Source organism: Macrobrachium nipponense, chromosome 27 (genome assembly GCF_015104395.2).
Source record: "Macrobrachium nipponense isolate FS-2020 chromosome 27, ASM1510439v2, whole genome shotgun sequence".
NCBI lineage: Eukaryota > Metazoa > Arthropoda > Malacostraca > Decapoda > Palaemonidae > Macrobrachium > Macrobrachium nipponense.
In genome coordinates this window covers 10581512-10599890 of record NC_087216.1, presented here as the reverse complement: position 1 = coordinate 10599890, position 18379 = coordinate 10581512, and the positions used below count along the sequence as shown (strand labels likewise).

Sequence of the window (18379 nt, the reverse complement as noted above, 5' to 3'; positions counted from 1 at the left end):
CATACACGCATAAATATGTAGTATGTAAATTCTATCCTGTTCATCCCCAAGAATGGTGTTGGTGACGTGAATGATGTCTGGCGTGTTGAGATTGTCAATGGTGAAGAATCGGAAGTTGTGAAAACAGTTGTCCATAAAATCAGACTTAACCACTACTTGGTTGGGTGCTCGCTCATGTCTCACAACAAGCAGCTCCCTAAATGGTAAGATGATGCTCTCTTAATATATTGAAACTGTTTTACAAGATGATAATCATGTAATGAAAATGTAACATAGGTTTCTGAATGAGGTTACCAGATAAATATTGGGATAATTATTAAATTAGTAAATTTAATTCATTCTTTTTTTACAGGGGATATGAACAGATGGAAGTTACATGTAATCCAAATATTCATGACCCAAATAATTTATGGAACATTGAAGATAATGTCTTCCCAAAATGTAAGTATATAATTATTGCCATTAGTTTTTAATGATTTTCTGTGTTTTAACATTCACATAAAATAGTAGTAGCCTATTACAGCAACAGCTTATGAAGCCTGTATAAGGTCTGGGCCTTTTTTTAAAGAAAATATTGGTTTTGAAGAGGTCTGGGTACAAAATTGGAAGATTTATAGCTAGAGTACAGTAGCAGCATGATATCACAAATGGGGAGGTTGCAAAGGAATGTGGTATCCAGCGGCTGGGGTTTAGATATATCTAATAGAATTACGTAGCTGGTTCAGACATGTAATGAGGGGGTGAGGAGCAGTCAGTCAGAATAGTAGTAGCAATGGAAGCTGCAGAATGAAGACTTAGTTGGAAGGTTCAGGCAATCTTAGAGAAGAGCATATGTGAAGACCATTACCAGATGGCGATTTAATGTAAAAATTCCTTAGATGATGGATTTGAAACCCTGCCATGTCGAAACCACCCACAAAGGCATCTGGTGCCTAAATTTTCATGATTTTAAGGTGGAAAAAAATGGTTCTTAGGTTTCATATAAACAAGTCCAAGAGTTTTGGTGACTGGGCTACAAAGGCCAACTCACACAGTTATTGTAGTTACTAGCACACTTCAGAAGTGCATTTTGCCATATTTTGTTTATTTTTTTGTTTTAGTATTTCTCATTGATAGGTTGAAGTGTAACTTGCTACCTGAACTCAATGTGTTGACAATTTTATTTGATTGGAATATTTTTATAGTCAGTGTCAGATTTATACAGCAAGATAAAGTTACATGATTATAATAAGTTGTTTAGAAACTCTAAAATTGTATTCAAACTTTCTCAATTTTTTCAGTACCCAACTCCAGTTTTGAGATATATGCACCCAACTTCTTTGAAAAGTTCTTGGAATCTCACACAGTGATGTTCCAGGGTAACTCAGGCCTCAAGCCAAAAGAAGGAGAAATTACCTCACAGCCTTGGCAGTGGCCCATCAATTTCAAGGTATGGAGTGAATGATGATTTCATGGTAATATTTAAAACTTGGTAAATTAGTACAATAGCATGAAGTAAATCTGAATATTTTTTAATAAAACTGGAGTCATTGTGAAGCCTTTTACATTGCTATATTTAAGATTTTATTATAATATTTGGATGAACTAACTGTAGTAGTTTTGTAAATTGAGAAGTTCCACCCTTTGGTTTTAATTTTTGAAATAAAACCCTGCATGCCTCCCTCCTTTCTCTTAGTGGTTTTATGAGCATTAGAAGGCTTCTTGAACATTCACCTACATCCATGATGTTGGTTCACATGAAATTTCAGTGATATTTTGTGGAGGTTTTCCAGAGTTTGATGGGTTGTAATAAAGTATTCATGATTTTTAGGCTGTGAGCCTAGGAATATTGGACTAGATTTTGAGATGGATAAAATTTTCTTAAATATGTGAGCCATGCTTGTTAAAACCTTTATCTTATGCAGCTCTTGTAAGCATGTCAATATTTATAATCTGTCAGTCATAAATGCCTCCATCACAGTCTATGATTATTCCCAGTTTGTCATTTGTTTGAAAAGGAAATCTTGCAACATTATCACTACATGGACCCTCTGTATGTATCCACCAATCGCCTCATTTTTTGTGGTTCAAATGAGATCACAACAGGTCAATTTAGTATAATTTAACTTTGTTCCGATACGTAATACAAACCCTCGGTCCTTTAACAATAGGAAGTAGCTAAGCGGCAGCTGGAACGGTCGTAAGCTTCGAACAAGGGGAGAACGGTAGTTAACTGCTTGTCCGATCGTCGCGCGCCGCGCGACTGGGAGGTAAACAAACCACTTTTGCTTTCGGCCGTGTGTGGGAAGGACGTGTTCGCCATCGCTCTGCCCGCTTTGTCGTTTGCTTCAACCTTGAGTATTTGTTTTCTCTTTCTGTATATCAGGAGTGATTGTAAGTACTTTTTCTCAATTCTATTATTCTTGCAATGAGTGAATTGGAAGAAATGGAAATATCACCGCGCCCTCCAGTCGCCCGTAGAGTGTGTCCCGGGCTGGAGGGGCGTAAATGTGGAGGGTTCAGGTCATTTGTTGAGGTGGACCCCCACGAGGTTTGTTCTCGTTGTAGGGTTCGCGAGAATGCTCCCGCAACGAACCATGTGTGGTTTGTATGAATTGGTCCGAGGCGCAGTGGGTGCTGTACGAGGGCAGGAAGAGACTTAGGCCGGCCAAGAAGTCATCGGAAAGTCCGTGACTCTTTGGTGACGGACACTTCGTCCTCTTTCCTGCCTCCCGGCCAGCCCCCACGTTTCGCGCCTTCCCCTGCGGGGGGGGTAGCGGAGTCCTTTTCCTCGCTCGATCCGTCGAGTGTGGAGGAGGGCGCCCGCTACCCGGACGTACAGCTGTACTCGGGGTCTTCCGTCCGCTCTGGGGGGGGTGTTTCGCCCCCCAGGCGCGGGAAGCCCTCCAACTAACCCGACTATTGTCTCCGCGGGTGGTGCCATCATCGAAAGGACGACTTGGGACAGGTGTGGGAGTCGTGGGACTGCAGGGAGTGCCCAGCATCCAGGGGTTGCTCCAGCGGTTGGCGGGGTCGGCTGTGGTCACTCATGGTGCGGTGACCACAACTACCACCACAATAACGACACCAGCGTATGAGATGCCACCACATCTGGATATACGCCCATATAATGTCGGTGACACCCATCGGTTTTGGCTATACAAAAAAACCAATAATTGCTGCCGTACCAAGGAGGACGGTGCCACCACCACCTGGATTTTTTCCTTTTGCCGACCCTCGGACTTCCGCTGCCCAAAAAAAGAGTACCCCCCCTGGACCTGCCGCCAGTGCCACGGATGTCGGTAACTGCAGACAGGACGCCTGGCTATTCTCCCGTGGTACCTGCCGTGCCTGCCGTACCTGCTGCTGTTCCAGCTACTCTTTCTATTTCAGATCGGCCTGCACTTTCCCTTTTCAGATGTTCCTGCCGTTCCTGCTGTTCCCGGACCTGTTCCTGTCGTTCCTGCTGCTGGTGTTGCTGTCACAGGCTCAGGTCTTTCCGGACAGGTGCAGTCGGGCCCTGTTGCTTCGGCAACTGCCCCGGCTCCCTCCTGGATGGAAGACCTGACGTCTGTTCTGCGGAGCCTGGCGAAGAAGAAGAGAAGAGGAAGAAGGTGTCGTCGTCGTCTTCATCGTCTTCTTCGTCATCTGCTGCCTCTCCATTCCCCTTCGACTTCTAAGGCTAAACAGCCGAAGAAGAAGAAGGCTGCCTCCTCCCCCCCTAAGAAGACTCCTTCGGGATCTTCTAAGGGCCCGACTCGCTCAGGCGAGTTGGGGAGCTCTTCTGCTGGTCCTCCTGTTCCTTCGGGAACGGGGCCCGTCGCTTCTTCTGCAAAGAAGAAGTCGACGGGGACCAGAGGTGCACCAGCCTCGCTGGTGGCGTCCTCACCTGGTGTTAGCGGTTCTGCCGCTTAAACCAGGTTCCGTCTCGGCCGCTTCTCGTTCGCAGAAGGTACCGAGTGGGATGCTCTTCCAAAGAGGACCGTCCTCCAGCCAAAGTTTTATGACGCCCGAGCTTGCTCGCCGTCAAGACAGCGGCGCGGAGCAGAAGACTGGCGAGAGTCGTGCACGCGACTCTCGCCAGGCCAGTGGACGCTCTCGCAGCGATCAACTGGCTGCTCGGGCTGACGTGACGGTCGCTGACCGGCCACGGGTTGAGGCGAGGAAGGAGTCCCCACGGCCGCGGGTACCAGCCACGGCTGGTACCAGCGGTTTGACGCGCCGAGAGGACGCTGGCCGGTCTGCGACGCGAAAGGGGGAGCCTAGCAGGTCACCCGTCCAGCCGCTCCCGATGACCGGGCGGAGACGGTGACCAGCGGCAGCTCGCCTGACGCTAGAGATCGGTCCTCGACGTTCTCAGCGAGCCAATCGCCCCAGGCGAGCGGCAAGGCTAGGCCTGCTGCTCGACCGTCACCGCGGTTGTGACGATCAGCAGCAGCCCTCCACGCACGCTGGTCCGGCCAGCGAGCGAGGGGGGTGGGAGCGTCAGGTCTGCCTCTCCTGTACCTTTCAACCTCCTCGGGCTATACCGGGAGGAGCGAGGGTACAAGGAGCGATCACGAGAGGTGCGCCGCTCGTGACCCAGCTATGACGCCGTGCGGCTCAGGCACGGTCTTAGGACCGACCAGAACGTACGCGCAAGTAGTTGGAGGCGACCGTCAGGGGGTCTGTCGCTGTTCCTCCTTCTGAAGGAGGAGTATCGAGGGATATGCTCTTGTTGGAGGGACTGGACGGTCCTACTCCACAAGACGCTGTGACGCCTGAGATACAGAGGAACTTCGCAGAGGTCATTAAGTTGATGCGTCTACATAATGACCTCGCGGAAGGATCGCCGCTACCACCAGCAGAGCCCACGTCCCGGCTCGAGTCATTTTGGGGTCCCAAGAGGGAACCCCAAAATGATGATGGGGTTGCCACGATCGGAGCTTGCGGGACTCGGTCCTGGATCAGGTGGAGAATCTCGTCTCCGGACGGAGGACTCGCTAAAATCCGGACGGTCTCTAAGCTGCTTCCTCCTCCTCTACAGCGGCAGAGGCGATTTACGTGCCATCTGAAGACCCGATATTGCCGAAACAGGTTAACCCGGAGTTAGCGAGGCTGACTCCAGGTGTGTCCCTGCAGCAGCTCCTGTCGGAGAACTTATGGTTCTCGCAGCAGGAGGCACTTGCCCTGGAATCTACCGCTATGGCAGCATTCCAGGCAGTTTCTGGTTGGATTTGTGGTCCCTCACAATATCCAAAGTAGCGGCCGGCTCTGGGAGTTCTGCTCTCGAAGACGACGCTTCTTTCAGGAGACTGGCCAGTCTGGAGGAAGAGCAATCTCTTACCTCGCCCATCAGACTGCTAACCTGTGGGCCAACTTGGTTCTTCGACGTAGGGACGCAGTCCTTACCCGAGTGACCAAGGGGGCCGGGCGTCTGAACGCGGCACTCGGGCTACGAAATGGACCTCTTAGGAGTTCCCCAGCTCTCTTTCCTGGAGAGATGGTGGACGCTGCGGTGGAACGGCGGCGCACTGACGAGAGTGACCGCTTAGTCCACAGGCAGTCTCGAAGGTTTCTGGGGCAACCTCGAGTAACTGCGGCCAAACCAAAGGAGCTTGGCTAGCGCTTCCACGGCGGCGAAGACGGTTGCACCGTCCAAACCCCGTGCGAAGACTCCAGCTGTTTCAACTTCTGCTAGAGGAGGCCGAAATCAGCCCTCCTCCCAGCCCTCCTTTCCCCGAGGAGGTGCTGGAAAGAAGTCGAAACGAGGAGGGAAACGCTAGGGGACGGCGTTCCCCCTCACCTGCTGCCGGAAGTGGGGGGGTGGTGCCTGGCGAGCCATTGGGCGACTTGGCAGCGCTACGGCGCCGAGAACTAGGATAGTAGATGTCCTTCGGGAGGGATATATACTACCCTCGAGTCTCGGCCCCCCCTCATCTCCAAAACCGGTCCCAATCTACAGACCTATGTCCGGGGATCAACAAAGGGACAACGCTCTTCGACAGGAGATCAAGACCATGCTGGCGAAACGAGCTGTAGAAATCGTGGAGGACCAGTCACCGGGCTTTTTACAGCCGCCTCTTCCTAGTGGAGAAGGCATCGGGGGGCTGGCGCCCGGTGATAGACCTCTCTCCCCTGAACCGCTTCGTTCGCACGACGCGGTTCACGATGGAGTCGGCACGCTCAGTGCTCGACCTCGATCAGGGGGAACGATTTCATGCTTTCGGTGGACCTGAAGGACGCGTATTTTCAAAATACCCATCCATCAGTCCTCCAGAAAGTACCTCCGCTTCATCTTCGACGGACGGTGTACCAAGTTCAGGGCACTTTGTTTCGGTCTCTCAACCGCCCCACAGGTGTTCACGCGAGTGTTCACTCTGGTGTCGGCTTGGGCCCATTCGAAACGGGATACGTCTTCTGAGGTATCTCGACGATTGGCTGGTCCTGGCGAGCTCCCGTGCTCGCAGTTGACTACAGGACAGAGATCGACTCCTCAAGTTTTTGTCGCGATCTGGGGATCGTGATAAACTACGAGAAGGTCCGATCCGAAACCCAAGCAGAAGATGAAGTACCTGGGTATGCTGATAGATACGGTAGCAGGGCAAAGTCTTTCCCGCAGACTTGCGTATCAGCAAATTCAGGCAGGCAGCCGGCCGGTTCCTGTCGCTTGGGCAGGAAAACAGGCAGCACAGCAATTGGCAAGTCGTGATCGGCCATCTGTCGTCACTCGAGAAGTTAGTCCGTCACGGGCGTCTTCACCTGCGGTCTCCAGTGGAGGCTAAGGGAGAGTTGGTCTCAGGCCAGGGATCCTCCTACTTTCCCGTGGCTATCACGGACAAGGTGAGGCAGGACTAGCCTGGTGGCTCGACGACAAGAACCTCTTAAGAGGAGTGCCTATAGCACTCCCCCCCCGGAGATGCTTCTGTTCTCAGACGCATCGACCGAGGGATGGGGCGCACACCTGGAGGAGTTGCTGACTGCAGGTGTGTGGGGACCATCACGAAAAGCACCTTCACATCAATGTCCTGGAACTAAAGGCGGCGTTTCAAACGCTCTCCAAGAGTTTCGGGGACCGCTTGGTGGGACACTCAGTGGTGTTGATGTGCGACAACACCACAGTAGTGGCATATGTCAACAAGCAGGGGGGGCTAGTGTCTCTTCCGCTCCATCAGTTGACAGTGCAGGTGCACGAGTGGGCCACGGCTCACTCGATAGAGCTGTCAGCACGCTACATTCCAGGCAAGAAGAATGTAAGTAGCAGACAAGCTCAGCCGTCTGGGATCAGGTGATAAGGACCGAATGGTCTCTACACCAAGATGTGGCGGAAAGGCTCTTCAACCTGTGGGGCGACCGGTCGGTAGACCTGTTCGCCACCGGCACAACAGGAACTTCAGGTTTTTCTTTTCAGCTGTGCCGGACCCATGGGCAGCTGCAGAGGACGCTCTCCAACACCCCTGGGGACAACCTCTCGCTTACGCCTTTCCTCCCTTCTGTCTGATTCGGAAAGTAAAGTTGATCAGTCGAGCGCTGGTCACTCCCAATCTCAGAATGATCCTGGTGGCTCCCAAACGACCTCAAGCCGTTTGGTATCCGGACCTGCTGGCTCTTCTTGCGGACGCACCGAGAGAAAAACTACCCACCTGGCACAACCTTCTAGCCCAGCCACAACCGTAGAACGGTACCACCACGCAGTCCAGTCCCATTCAACTTCACGGCTGGCTGTTATCCACCATCTCTTGCGAACGAGAGGCTTTTCTCGTAGCAGTCAGCAACAGAGATGGCTGGAACACGTCAGACAGTCCTCTGCAGCTGTTGTACCAGGGGGAAGTGGGGCCGTCTTCTGTGGTGGTGTCGTAGACGGGGGTCGGGTCTGTCTCTCTCAGAGCCACTCTTCAGCAGGTAGCGGATTTCCTCGTGTTTCTTCGCCGAGAGAAGCTCCTCTCAGTAACCCACAGTTTAAAGGATATAGAGCAGCACTGGCGCTCGTCCTAAAACTGAGGGGACTGGACATCTCGAATTCGTTCGAGATATCCTTGCTAATGAGGAGCTTCGAAAGGTCTTGCCCACCCAGGGAACTCAGGCCCCTCCCGCGTGGGATGTGACTCTCGTACTTAGGAGTTTGACTCGAAGACCCTTCGAGCCACTCCGAGAGTCGTCAGACAGGGATCTGACCCCTCAAGACCCTCTTCTTGCTGGCCCTGGCATCGGCGAAGAGAGTAGGGGAAAACTACATGGCCTTTCTTATGATGTTAAACATACCAGAGGCTGGGGATCTGTGACGCTCGATTTCGTCCCGAACTTCGTAGCTAAGACTCAGAATCCGTTCGATCCCTGACGACAGGTTCGAGTCTTTCACGATCCCCACCCTCCTCCTGGACTTCACCGATAATGATGCGGATGAGATGCTGCTTTGTCTGTGAGGGCGCTACGGCGCTATCTGAAGAGAAACTCGACATCTCAGGCCTGAGTGTCGACGCCTCTTCGTTAGCACTGGGTTACCAAGAAAGAAGTCTCCAAGAACACGCTTTCTTTCTGACTACGTGAGGTGATCAGGAGAGCGTACGAAGCTGATGGTAGCGACGACATCCGTACGCTCCGACCGAGAGCCACGAAGTCAGAGGTATCGGACCCTCCTTAGCGTTCCGTAAGAACTTCTCCGTGGCGCAGGTCCTGAAGGCAGGTGTCTGGGCCAACCAGACCACCTTCACGTCCTTCTACCTTCGGGATATTGCCCAAAAGTCCTTGGATTACTTTTTCCTTGGGACCTGTGGTGGCTGCTCACACGTTGTGTAAGCTTACCCAGCACCCGAGCAGGCAGAACAGCATCGATTCCTGGTATGACTGGGAGAATGCATGTGTGAATGAGAGAGTGACTGGCTTCTCTTCACCATCTTTTTCTACCTCTACCTGTGGGCAGAGGGATACGGTCGTTACCTTGCTGGAAAGGAAGTCAGATGCAGGTAAGCTATTCAACAGAGCTCCATCCTATCTCTTTAACTAGAGATAGGAGTAAATATCCACCACTTCTCCAACAAGGGGGAGAAGTGGATGCCAACATGAGACAAACCCATTACTTTACATTTGCTCATGTAAAGGAAAAAGTTCTTACAATGCTGGTACGAAGAGATACGCTTGCCTCTCTCTTAGTACTCGGCCCAGAGGTCTGACCATTGATCCTGCGGTGCACACCCCGATCAATCGGAAACAGAGGCTTGGATCCCTCCCCGCTCTTACGACCAGGGAGGCATTCCAGGGATGGACGAAACACCAGTCTGTTCATCAAAAAGACTCAGATTCCTCCCACCAAGAATCAGTCTTCCTATGGTTAAAGGACCGAGGGTTTGTATTCCGTATCGGAACAAATGACAATTTGTCGAAAATTGCATTTTTCCTAACTATCAAACCTGAGGTCCTTTTAACATAAAGTCCCTCCTCATGCCACCCCTCACTCTGCGTTATTTTGCATGGGCCAAAAGCAAAAGTGATTGTTTACCCACGACGGACAAGCAGTTAACTACCGTTCTCCCCTTGTTCGAAGCTTACGACCGTTCCAGCTGCCGCTTAGCTACTTCCTATTGTTAAAGGACCTCAGGTTTGTATAGTTAGGAAAAATGCAATTTTCGACAAATTGTCATTTTTTTATTTTCAAGATGCATGGGTAGTTTTATCAATTAGTTTAATGCCAAGCATTTGGTGGCTGCGAGTTTGATTCTCAGGCATTCCCCTGAGGTGTTAGAGATATGTATTTCTGATGATAGAAGTTCACTCTCGACGTGGTTTGTAAGTCACTTACAGCCGTAGGTCCCGTTGCTGAATAACCACTGGTTCCATGCAACGTAAAAACACCATACAAACAATTAGGAAATGTAAAGAAGGGTACTATGAGGAGTCTAATATCTGCACTCATTTAAAGAGAGGGTTAGGTTCTGACTGCTGTGTAAGTCAAATTAAGCTTATGATAGTTGGATAGTACATATACAGTACATTACAAAATGTTTGTATTCAATAACTTACTTGTGATAATTGTAATGTAAATACTACAGACCCAGATAAGGATATCCATAAAGGAACTGTCATTCTGGAGTTCAGACAAATCCATCACTATGCCCTCACTCGTGAATATGGGGGGGGGTCCACTTTACTCAAATGGTGATTACACAAGACCTTATCACAGCACCCCTCACCATCTCTACCTCAGCCTCAACATGCCAAGAATTACTTTGGGTGGACGATGATTTTCTGTTTTTTTCTACTTCTCCATTCAATATCTTGCAACTTGTATTGCTTTTCATTATTTCTCATTGCTGTCTCTCATGTTTGTTGGATTATTCATTTCATAATGAATCTTGCAGCAAATGCAAATTCTTTGCTGTACTCGGTTGGGTTCATTAAGTCTATAATTAAACTGGTTTTGATTTTCCAAGAGATAATTAGGAAATAATTCCGAGATCTAGGTTCTTCAGCTTTCATATATGTTCATGGATTTTCAACAGTATGTCATATGTACATAAATTGCAATTGTTCATACGCGAACAAACCTCCGGTCTTAACAATAGGATAATTTTTACATAAATTGCAATTTAGACATTCCTTATATACTTTCATAGAAGCCCATTAATCATATAAAGTACTACCTACCTACCAATCTCACAGAGGGTCCAACTGCTGCTATTGTTGCAAGTTTTTTTTTTTTGTGTGTGAATGAAAAAGTCAGTGGATCATTACGAACCCTGTTATGGTTATGGTTATGGGGGATAGTCATGGTACAGAAGTGGTTTTATTTTAACAATTATTCTGTCATTCTAGATTAAATACTAGATTTTTTTTAAAAATTTGATTAACTCTGATAGCAGGCCTCCAAAAGATTATATTCAACTAAGTTTTTTTTTTTTTCAACACTTGACACTCTTGGATGAGCTATTCCGGCATAATCTTACTAACCCTTATAGTGATTATAGATCATTGCACTATTTACTTAAGAAGTAGTTTAATAATGGTGTATGTTGAGATGGGTTTCACAGTAGGTGCTTATATAATATTTTTCATTCTTGCTTAGCCTTCATAATAATAAAGGCAGTCCCCGGTTATTGGCGGACTTGGTTATCGACGATCCACTTTTATGGGGCTTGTCTAGTACCATAAAATCTGCGATTATGGCGCCATAATGGGCTGAGTTCTAGTTACCGGCACCATAAGGGTGCTTATGGCTCCGATAACTGGTTACTGGCACCATGAATTGCCGAGTATCGGTTAATGGCGGTTTTCACTTATCAGCACACCCCCAGGGAATGGAATCTCCACCGATAGCTGGGGATTGCCTGTAATTTCTCTTGAATTAACATATATCACCTTCCAGAATATTTTTTGTGCTAAGTTTAAGAGCTTCAGCTGAAATACAAGAATTACATCGAGATAGTCTGATTTTGCATGAAATGCAAGGCATGTTAGCTATTTATGCAGGTCTAAAAATTTCCTATATTATTACGCCTAACAGGCTGCTTTTGTTCATACGTGCAAGTACTTAAGTATATTGCGGAAACAGGATTAACCACTAATTATTTCCATGTTCCTAGGGCCAGCATTTCTCAGGTGGGAGTGGGAAACCCAGGATCTACCTTCTTGGAAACCCTATTGTATTTTGGTCTAACCTTTTGGCTTTGGTTGCTTACCTCTATCTCCATCTTTGGCATTCATTCCAAATCAAAAGGGGAATCATAATTCCCCACACACTTACAGGTAATCAAGATAACGTATGGAACTTCTCACGCTTAGGTCACTAGAGCTTTTTCAGTATATTCTGCATGGTTTTGCTTCTTTTGGGTGTCTTGAGTGATGTTGGCATGCACTATCTTGTACATTAGTATGTCTTCACACCTAGGATGTATTGAGTTTTGAGGAAGTACGCCTTCTCCTGTTTTATGTTGAAATAAGTTGCATAAAATCAGCTGTTATGATTATGGCAGTTGGTAAGAACTTTAGGAAAGTTATTTGTTTGGTTGAATGAATAATTTAAGTATTCATATGTGTACTGTATATTTTTTACTTAGCAGTATGGTACTCATAAATTACACTGATTTCCTTATGAGCACCATTCTTCTCTTAATTCCTTTGCAACTGGATGTCTACCTCAACTTTTTTTTTTTGTTTAGCACCTATGCTGTACTGAAATTGTCTGATTATTGTTTTTAATAATTTTGTACTCTGTTCCTTGTAATACATATTACTGTTAAGTGCTTTTTGTTAATATTGTGTTGTAATCATAGGGTCAGTGGTTCTCTGCCATTGATGGCTACAAAGTGTACTTGCTGGGAAATCCCCTTATTTGGTGGGGTAACCTGGTAATACTTGGAGCTTTTGTCTTGGTGTACTGCTACAATGCTTACAGGCTCCAAAGAGGACATGTTGATGATCCAGATACAGCTGGTAAGTAAATTTCCTGATTTAACATTTATGGAGTTTGCACCCTCAATTTAGTGTGGTATTGAACTTGCACATTGTAAGTTAACTTGTTTTTCCATTATTTTCAAAGTAAGTAATATTTATTTGTCTAACATGTTTTCATAATTCAGTTAAAGGCATTAATTGAACTGTCTTTTCAATGCTTACAACAACTCCCAAAGATCATTATGAATTTTTAATTGGATTATGAGAGGTTATGGTACTACTAACAATGGTTTCCCTTGTTTTTCAGCTCGCCGTGAAAGGACATTAAACGCTTGTGGTTGGTTGTTGTTAGCATGGGCATTACATTATTTGCCCTTCTACTCCATGGGAAGAATCTTGTATTTTCACCATTACTTCCCTGCCCTAATGTTTTCTTCAATGCTTACAGGTTGGTAGTTTCTCTGTCCCAGAATATTCATGGGAATTTGTAGCTTTTTAAGTCATGTTCAGCGTTAATGGTTATGTTTCATGTTTTGGATATCCTTAAACTAAATAGTACTTCAATTGGGCATATGTAAAATAAGTTCTGTCTTTGCACAGTAATTCCCAATGGCTGAACCTTCTTTTTTTGTTTTTTTTTTGTTTCAGGTGTTGTGATAGATTACATGCTGGAAAGTTTACCCAATATGGTCCCAAGAGTTATTTCATCCTCAGTATATCCATGTTTGACAGGTCTCCTATTTTCAACTTTGGCTGGCAGGTGAGTGAATGAGTATAAAACAAAGTGTAACTTAGAAATATTTTTTATATCCAGGATGTCAAAAGTCTTAGTATTTACAAATGCTAAAGAATCCCTTAGCTTGACTGAAAATGTACTTTTAAAAATTTGGAATATTTTTTTTGCTAATATCTGTGATAGTTACTTAAGATTCTATATTTATATTTCAGCTTTTACATGTTTTCTCCACTTGCATATGGAATGCATAACTTGGAACCTGGTTTTGAAAATGGTACTATAAACCAAATTCGCTGGCTAGACTCCTGGGAATTCTAGTTGGTTATGTCATTCACACAACTGTTGTGTTTTTTCTATATAGTTTTTCCCAGCTTCAAGAAAGTCTTAAAAACCAAGTAATTTCTGAGGAATTCATGTAAAATTGAAGCAAGAAGAGAGGAAATGAATGATGTTAGTGGAGCAAGGTGGAATGCTGAAGCTGTACAAGTCTTCAGTTGTATTAAGTTTAGCTTTTCTACACACCCTGTAAACCCTTTGTCTTGAAGTGCAGGTTTGAACAAATGTTCTTAACATAATAGTGAAAACTGAAAATATTTTTTTCAAGCTGGTCTTGCTGGTGGTTGGTGTTAAGATTGATTACATAAACTATCTGTTCAGTGTTTGTTGTTTGTGATGTCATATAATTTATATTGACCATTTTTAAATTTTACTATTTTTGTATACTTTACAATAAAGAATTTATGCAGTTTCTTTTACATTTACCATTTTTAATAAATTTGTATAAAACTTGTGTGACTCGAAATTTATGAAATCTATTAATTACTAGGTTTAGGTAAAACTGCAATTCTTATGAATTTTTAAGGTTTTTTGGCTTATTTATTCACAAGTATTGTCTTTGGCCTCTTATCAAAATGGATATTACAATTCCTTCATTGACCACAAAAAGTTTCCACAAAGTTAATTTTGACCTATAACAGCGGGGATTTCTGACTGGTTAAGTACACCTATTTTTTACAACTGCTTTTGTTGGTTATGGAATACGAAGTATATCTGACAAGAAACTGTATATTATAATTATCAAGCCAAAAAGATAAGTCTGCTGTATTTCTGCTGTAATTATCCTGAAAGTTGACTGAAGACCAAGTACATTAACTAAGGTTTTATTTCTTATACATGCAATGGAAAATTTATATTGTGACATATAGCAGCTCTATTTAACTTGCCTACCTGCAAGGAATGATTTTCTCAAATCTTGCAGGTTTCCTTTCAGGTATTACCATCAGAATCAAGAACTGGTAGTGAACACCATGGATTCAAACCTTGCTATACAACCCTGTAACAATAAGCAAGTACAGTAGATTGTTCTCAACTCAGTTTTATTTTCCGACAGAATGTGATTAACCTTTTAAGTTAAGTCGAGGAATTTTGCAGATTCAGATACTTCATGATCATACAAGAGTTGAAAATCATATTTATTTGTAACACTTACACAAATTTTGACTGTTGCCTACACATTTCAAAAAGAATTTCATCCTCCCTCTAAGGGTGACTTATGGGGTGCTAATATACAAATTAACTCTATACCTACAATACTTTAAAGGCTAAAATTGTCAGAAATAGGAAACAAGAAGTCCCTACTGGAACTCAAATGTCTGCATTAGGCTGGATGACATTTGTGCAAACCTGGTACTACCCTTCTAGATGTGTAGTGAGTATTCATGGTGAAAAAAAAAGTTATCCTACATTAATACTGTTGTGAAATGGAATGTTTATTATCAGTAAATTCATTTGTATGTCAAGAAACCTAAAACCTTAAAATCTAAAGCACAATGAACATAAACCATTATAAATTAACCTTATTACTTTTTACCAAATATAAAAAGGTTACTCAAGTATATTGTACTTTCTGTATTTTGAAATATTTCTTAAACATTACTTTCTTGACTATAGGAAACATTGCACCAACAACAACATAAAAAGTAAAGCTTCACAATGCATTTTCTACACTGGTCCTCAAAAGAGAGATGACAGCTTTAGGATCTTCAGCATTCACAACTGCACTGCCTGAGACTATCATGTTTGCACCAGCCTGTCAAAAACAGATAAAAAGGGAAAGTAATCTACTAGCTCTGCATGACAACTATGATATTTGCATTACCTTGTTTAAGTGACATGACAAAAACAAAGTGATTCATGGTGTGGTGGTTAAATGTTTATTATGCACAAACCCAAAGACCATATTTAAGCTCATTTTGTGTTAAATGGACTCGGCTACACTTAAAGAACTCCAAGAAGAAAGGCTCCCCACACATGCCCAGTCCACTGTCTATCACCAACATCTTTTAAGCGCCTCGGTGGCGTGGTTAGTTTGGTGTTTGCTTCTCATCTCGGGGTCGCGGGTTTGATTCTCGGCCATTCAATTGAGGAATGAGAGAAGTGTATTTCTGGTGATAGAAGTACTCTCTCGACGTGGTTCGGAAGTCACATAAAGCCGTTGGTCCCGTTGCTGAATAACCACTGGTTCCATGCAACGTAAAAACACCATACAAACAAACAAACTAACATCTTTCACTCGTTCGAGGCACCAACTGCATTAAAAGTGTTGCATCCAAAGTCTACTTGTTGTTTTATCCTTTTTGTTCTCTTAACTCTGTCAGAAAGTGAAACATGAAAAAACTTATAATAGATTTTAACATTCTGGGTTCTGCTCCTGTTCAATTCACTGAGTCGATTCTTCTCGCTTTGGAACTCTGATAATATCAAGTTTGTCATGATTCTATATTTTGTCATTCCTTCAGCTGCACCCTTGATTCCATATTTTATCACTCCTTCAGCTGCACCCTATGATGTTGGCAGTAAACTAGGTCATCCTAAGAGGTGTTCTTTTGACCCCATTCTTGTCTCTTCAAAACCTGCCTATTCACTTTGGTGTGTCCTGCATCTTGACTTTCTGCATACCCTCACCTACCTCATGGTCTCAAGCTTCACTGTTCTCAGTTACCCTGCTTTGGATTCTAGCAACCCTCAGGAGATCTTAATGCTTCTTGCTTAGTCAGGCACGACATTATTTTTTACATTACTCTTTAAATGTCCTCTGGTGCCCTCCAGTTAGTCATATCGATGTCCTTGATCCTCATTTTCCATTTCTGCCTATGTCCTAGTTAGCAGTTCCACACTGTATTACAGTAATGTGTCTGCCACCTTTTCCCTTGCCAAGAAGTTCTGTGAATCAAGCAGAGGGCTCCTCAGTCTCCTGTGGTCTTGTGACTGCTGCCTAATCCCCAGCTGTGTTGTATCTTGTACCTCCATATTTCCTGATCTTCATCTGGACGCTTTTAAGGTTCTCTCCTCTGGTATCAACAAGTTGTGCTAACACCTGATTCTTGGTAGTACCGCCATGTCTTTGGTGGTTTTCTCAGGTCTGCCTTTTGGTGGTTTTCTCAGGTCTGCCTGTTACCCTAAGTCCTCCATTTACTTGTTTGGAGTTTTCACTATGACTCCCTTTGCAATGATCCTCTCCACATCACCTGTTCTTTCGTTTAATATATTGGGATGGTAATGTGGTCTTTAACAAATTTGGGTCTTTGTGCTTTCTACTAGAACTTTAGGATCATGATGTCTGTAAGTTTTGTTGACACTTAGAGCACTGAATAGTTACTTCTTATTTCCATACTTTGTTTCAGGAGATTGCGTGGATGTTAAGGTTTGCCCTCTCCCTATCTATGAAAGCTTTATTTGACTGGGCTCCTTCCAGGCCCACTGGTCTATGGTTGTACTGTGTGCTGTTGTGTGAATGGTTTCATACTCTCTCTGCAGAGATATCTTGCCCAGACTTGGGTTTCTCAGTGTGTTAGGGCACTACTGAAGACAATGCAGTGGCATGGTGCCACTGAGGAAGCAGATGCTGTAGTGTATGTCAAAACATGGAATTTAAGCTTTAGCAACTTTTCTGCTTTTTAAAAGGAATTTGAACATTAATAGGATTTACAGGCTGATGCCTTTTTCCCTTGGCACTACTTTTAAACTATGCATGTTCATCCAGTCATTACATGGGGATTTATCGTCAGCCACATCCTGATTGTGTATTTGGTTACTCAACCATCTGTAGATTGTCCCAGGTTGCTACTTCTATGCCTTCCAGCAGCACTAAGTGTGCTTCTTCCTTGGTTTTATCTTAGAAATTCACTTCTTTCTTGTCATAATTGAGTTTCAGTTATTTCGTTACACTCCTCATAGCTTCTGGGTCTATGGATTCACCACTTGTCATACACTTCATGCCCCAGGAGCCTACTGTGGTCTTTGTTTACTGGGGTATCAATGGTAGCTCTCTTCCTCAGTTACGTTGCTAACCAAACTAAAATAAAAGTAAGGGGTTTTTATCAATCAATTAATACATCTAATTTTTTTTCAGCAAAGCCATTACTTTTACTCTTCTCAGGTCTATCTCCCTTCCCAAGTGTTTTGCTTAGCAGTCCACACTACTCCAGGAGTGTGAGATCGTCAAGAGTTTGCTGGACTTTGTGCAGCTATACATACCAGTTAAATTATAAATAATATTTTTTTTAGAGAAAATTTAATTTGTCTCTTAAAATAAGATTTTCCCTAATGGAAAACAATATGTAAAAAAAACTAGTATCATAATAAGATGCATTCACTAACTACATATGCTTCAGAGATCAAAACTGAACAGTAATCCCCAAACTACCATATTTGTTTCATACATGGAGCAACAAAAGAGGCAACCACCTTATGAAATGTCTACTGTAACATTTTTTGAAAGTAAACATACCGTAACTAAAAATTATGTTTTACTTTTATCTACCAGCTAGCCACTACAATAATGAAAGGTGCAGCAACTTTTGACACAAAGTCAGCAGAGAGGAATCTTACTTGTAACTAGTCTTCTATTTCTAACAATCTTCACAAAGTCTCTATTAAAGATACTGTAATGAATGAATGTAACTATCCTTGCCACAAGTTAATAAACACTGGACTTTTCCTTTCAACTACCATGAAATGTTCAACTGAGCAGTTTCAATCTACCCCATAACATTTCTCATTACAGGAGTCTTTTTAAGCATTTTCAACTTTCAGGGTGATTAATTACTTTACAACTAATGTGAGAACATCCCCAGTAAACTCTAAAACCACATTAAAAAAGAAAGTATGTGGTAAAATCAAGTCACAGTTTTACATTCTAAAATTGGGATCACATTGATGTGTACAACTAACTATCTTAGACATAACACATGCAATATGAAACTTGTTTATAAGTCTTTTTCTATTTCTCCTATATAG

The 18379-nt window shown here is 44.1% G+C and overlaps 2 protein-coding genes across 6 annotated transcripts in view; one reads left to right on the top strand and one right to left on the bottom strand.

Moving 5' to 3' along the window:
* LOC135200818 (protein O-mannosyl-transferase 2-like) overlaps positions 1-13826 on the top strand; it is a 37021-nt gene extending 23195 nt beyond the window's left edge. Inside the window, exons 12-18 of the mRNA XM_064229493.1 lie at positions 52-203; positions 353-441; positions 1281-1429; positions 12225-12384; positions 12653-12793; positions 12994-13105; positions 13294-13826. Coding sequence (XP_064085563.1) covers positions 52-203; positions 353-441; positions 1281-1429; positions 12225-12384; positions 12653-12793; positions 12994-13105; positions 13294-13399 — 909 coding nt within the window. The 3' untranslated portion in view covers positions 13400-13826. The remainder of the gene's footprint in view (positions 1-51; positions 204-352; positions 442-1280; positions 1430-12224; positions 12385-12652; positions 12794-12993; positions 13106-13293) is intronic.
* A 714-nt stretch (positions 13827-14540) lies between these two features.
* Positions 14541-18379, bottom strand: part of LOC135200815 (ribulose-phosphate 3-epimerase-like) — a 64942-nt gene continuing 61103 nt past the window's right edge. For 4 of the 5 annotated variants that reach the window (XM_064229485.1, XM_064229489.1, XM_064229487.1 and 1 more), the window contains one exon: positions 14541-15170. In XM_064229485.1, the coding sequence (XP_064085555.1) occupies positions 15069-15170 (102 nt within the window). In that variant the 3' untranslated portion in view covers positions 14541-15068. Of the gene's footprint in view, positions 15171-15624; positions 17436-18379 lie in introns of those variants that run through there. The other variant, XM_064229486.1, reaches the window with a different exon arrangement.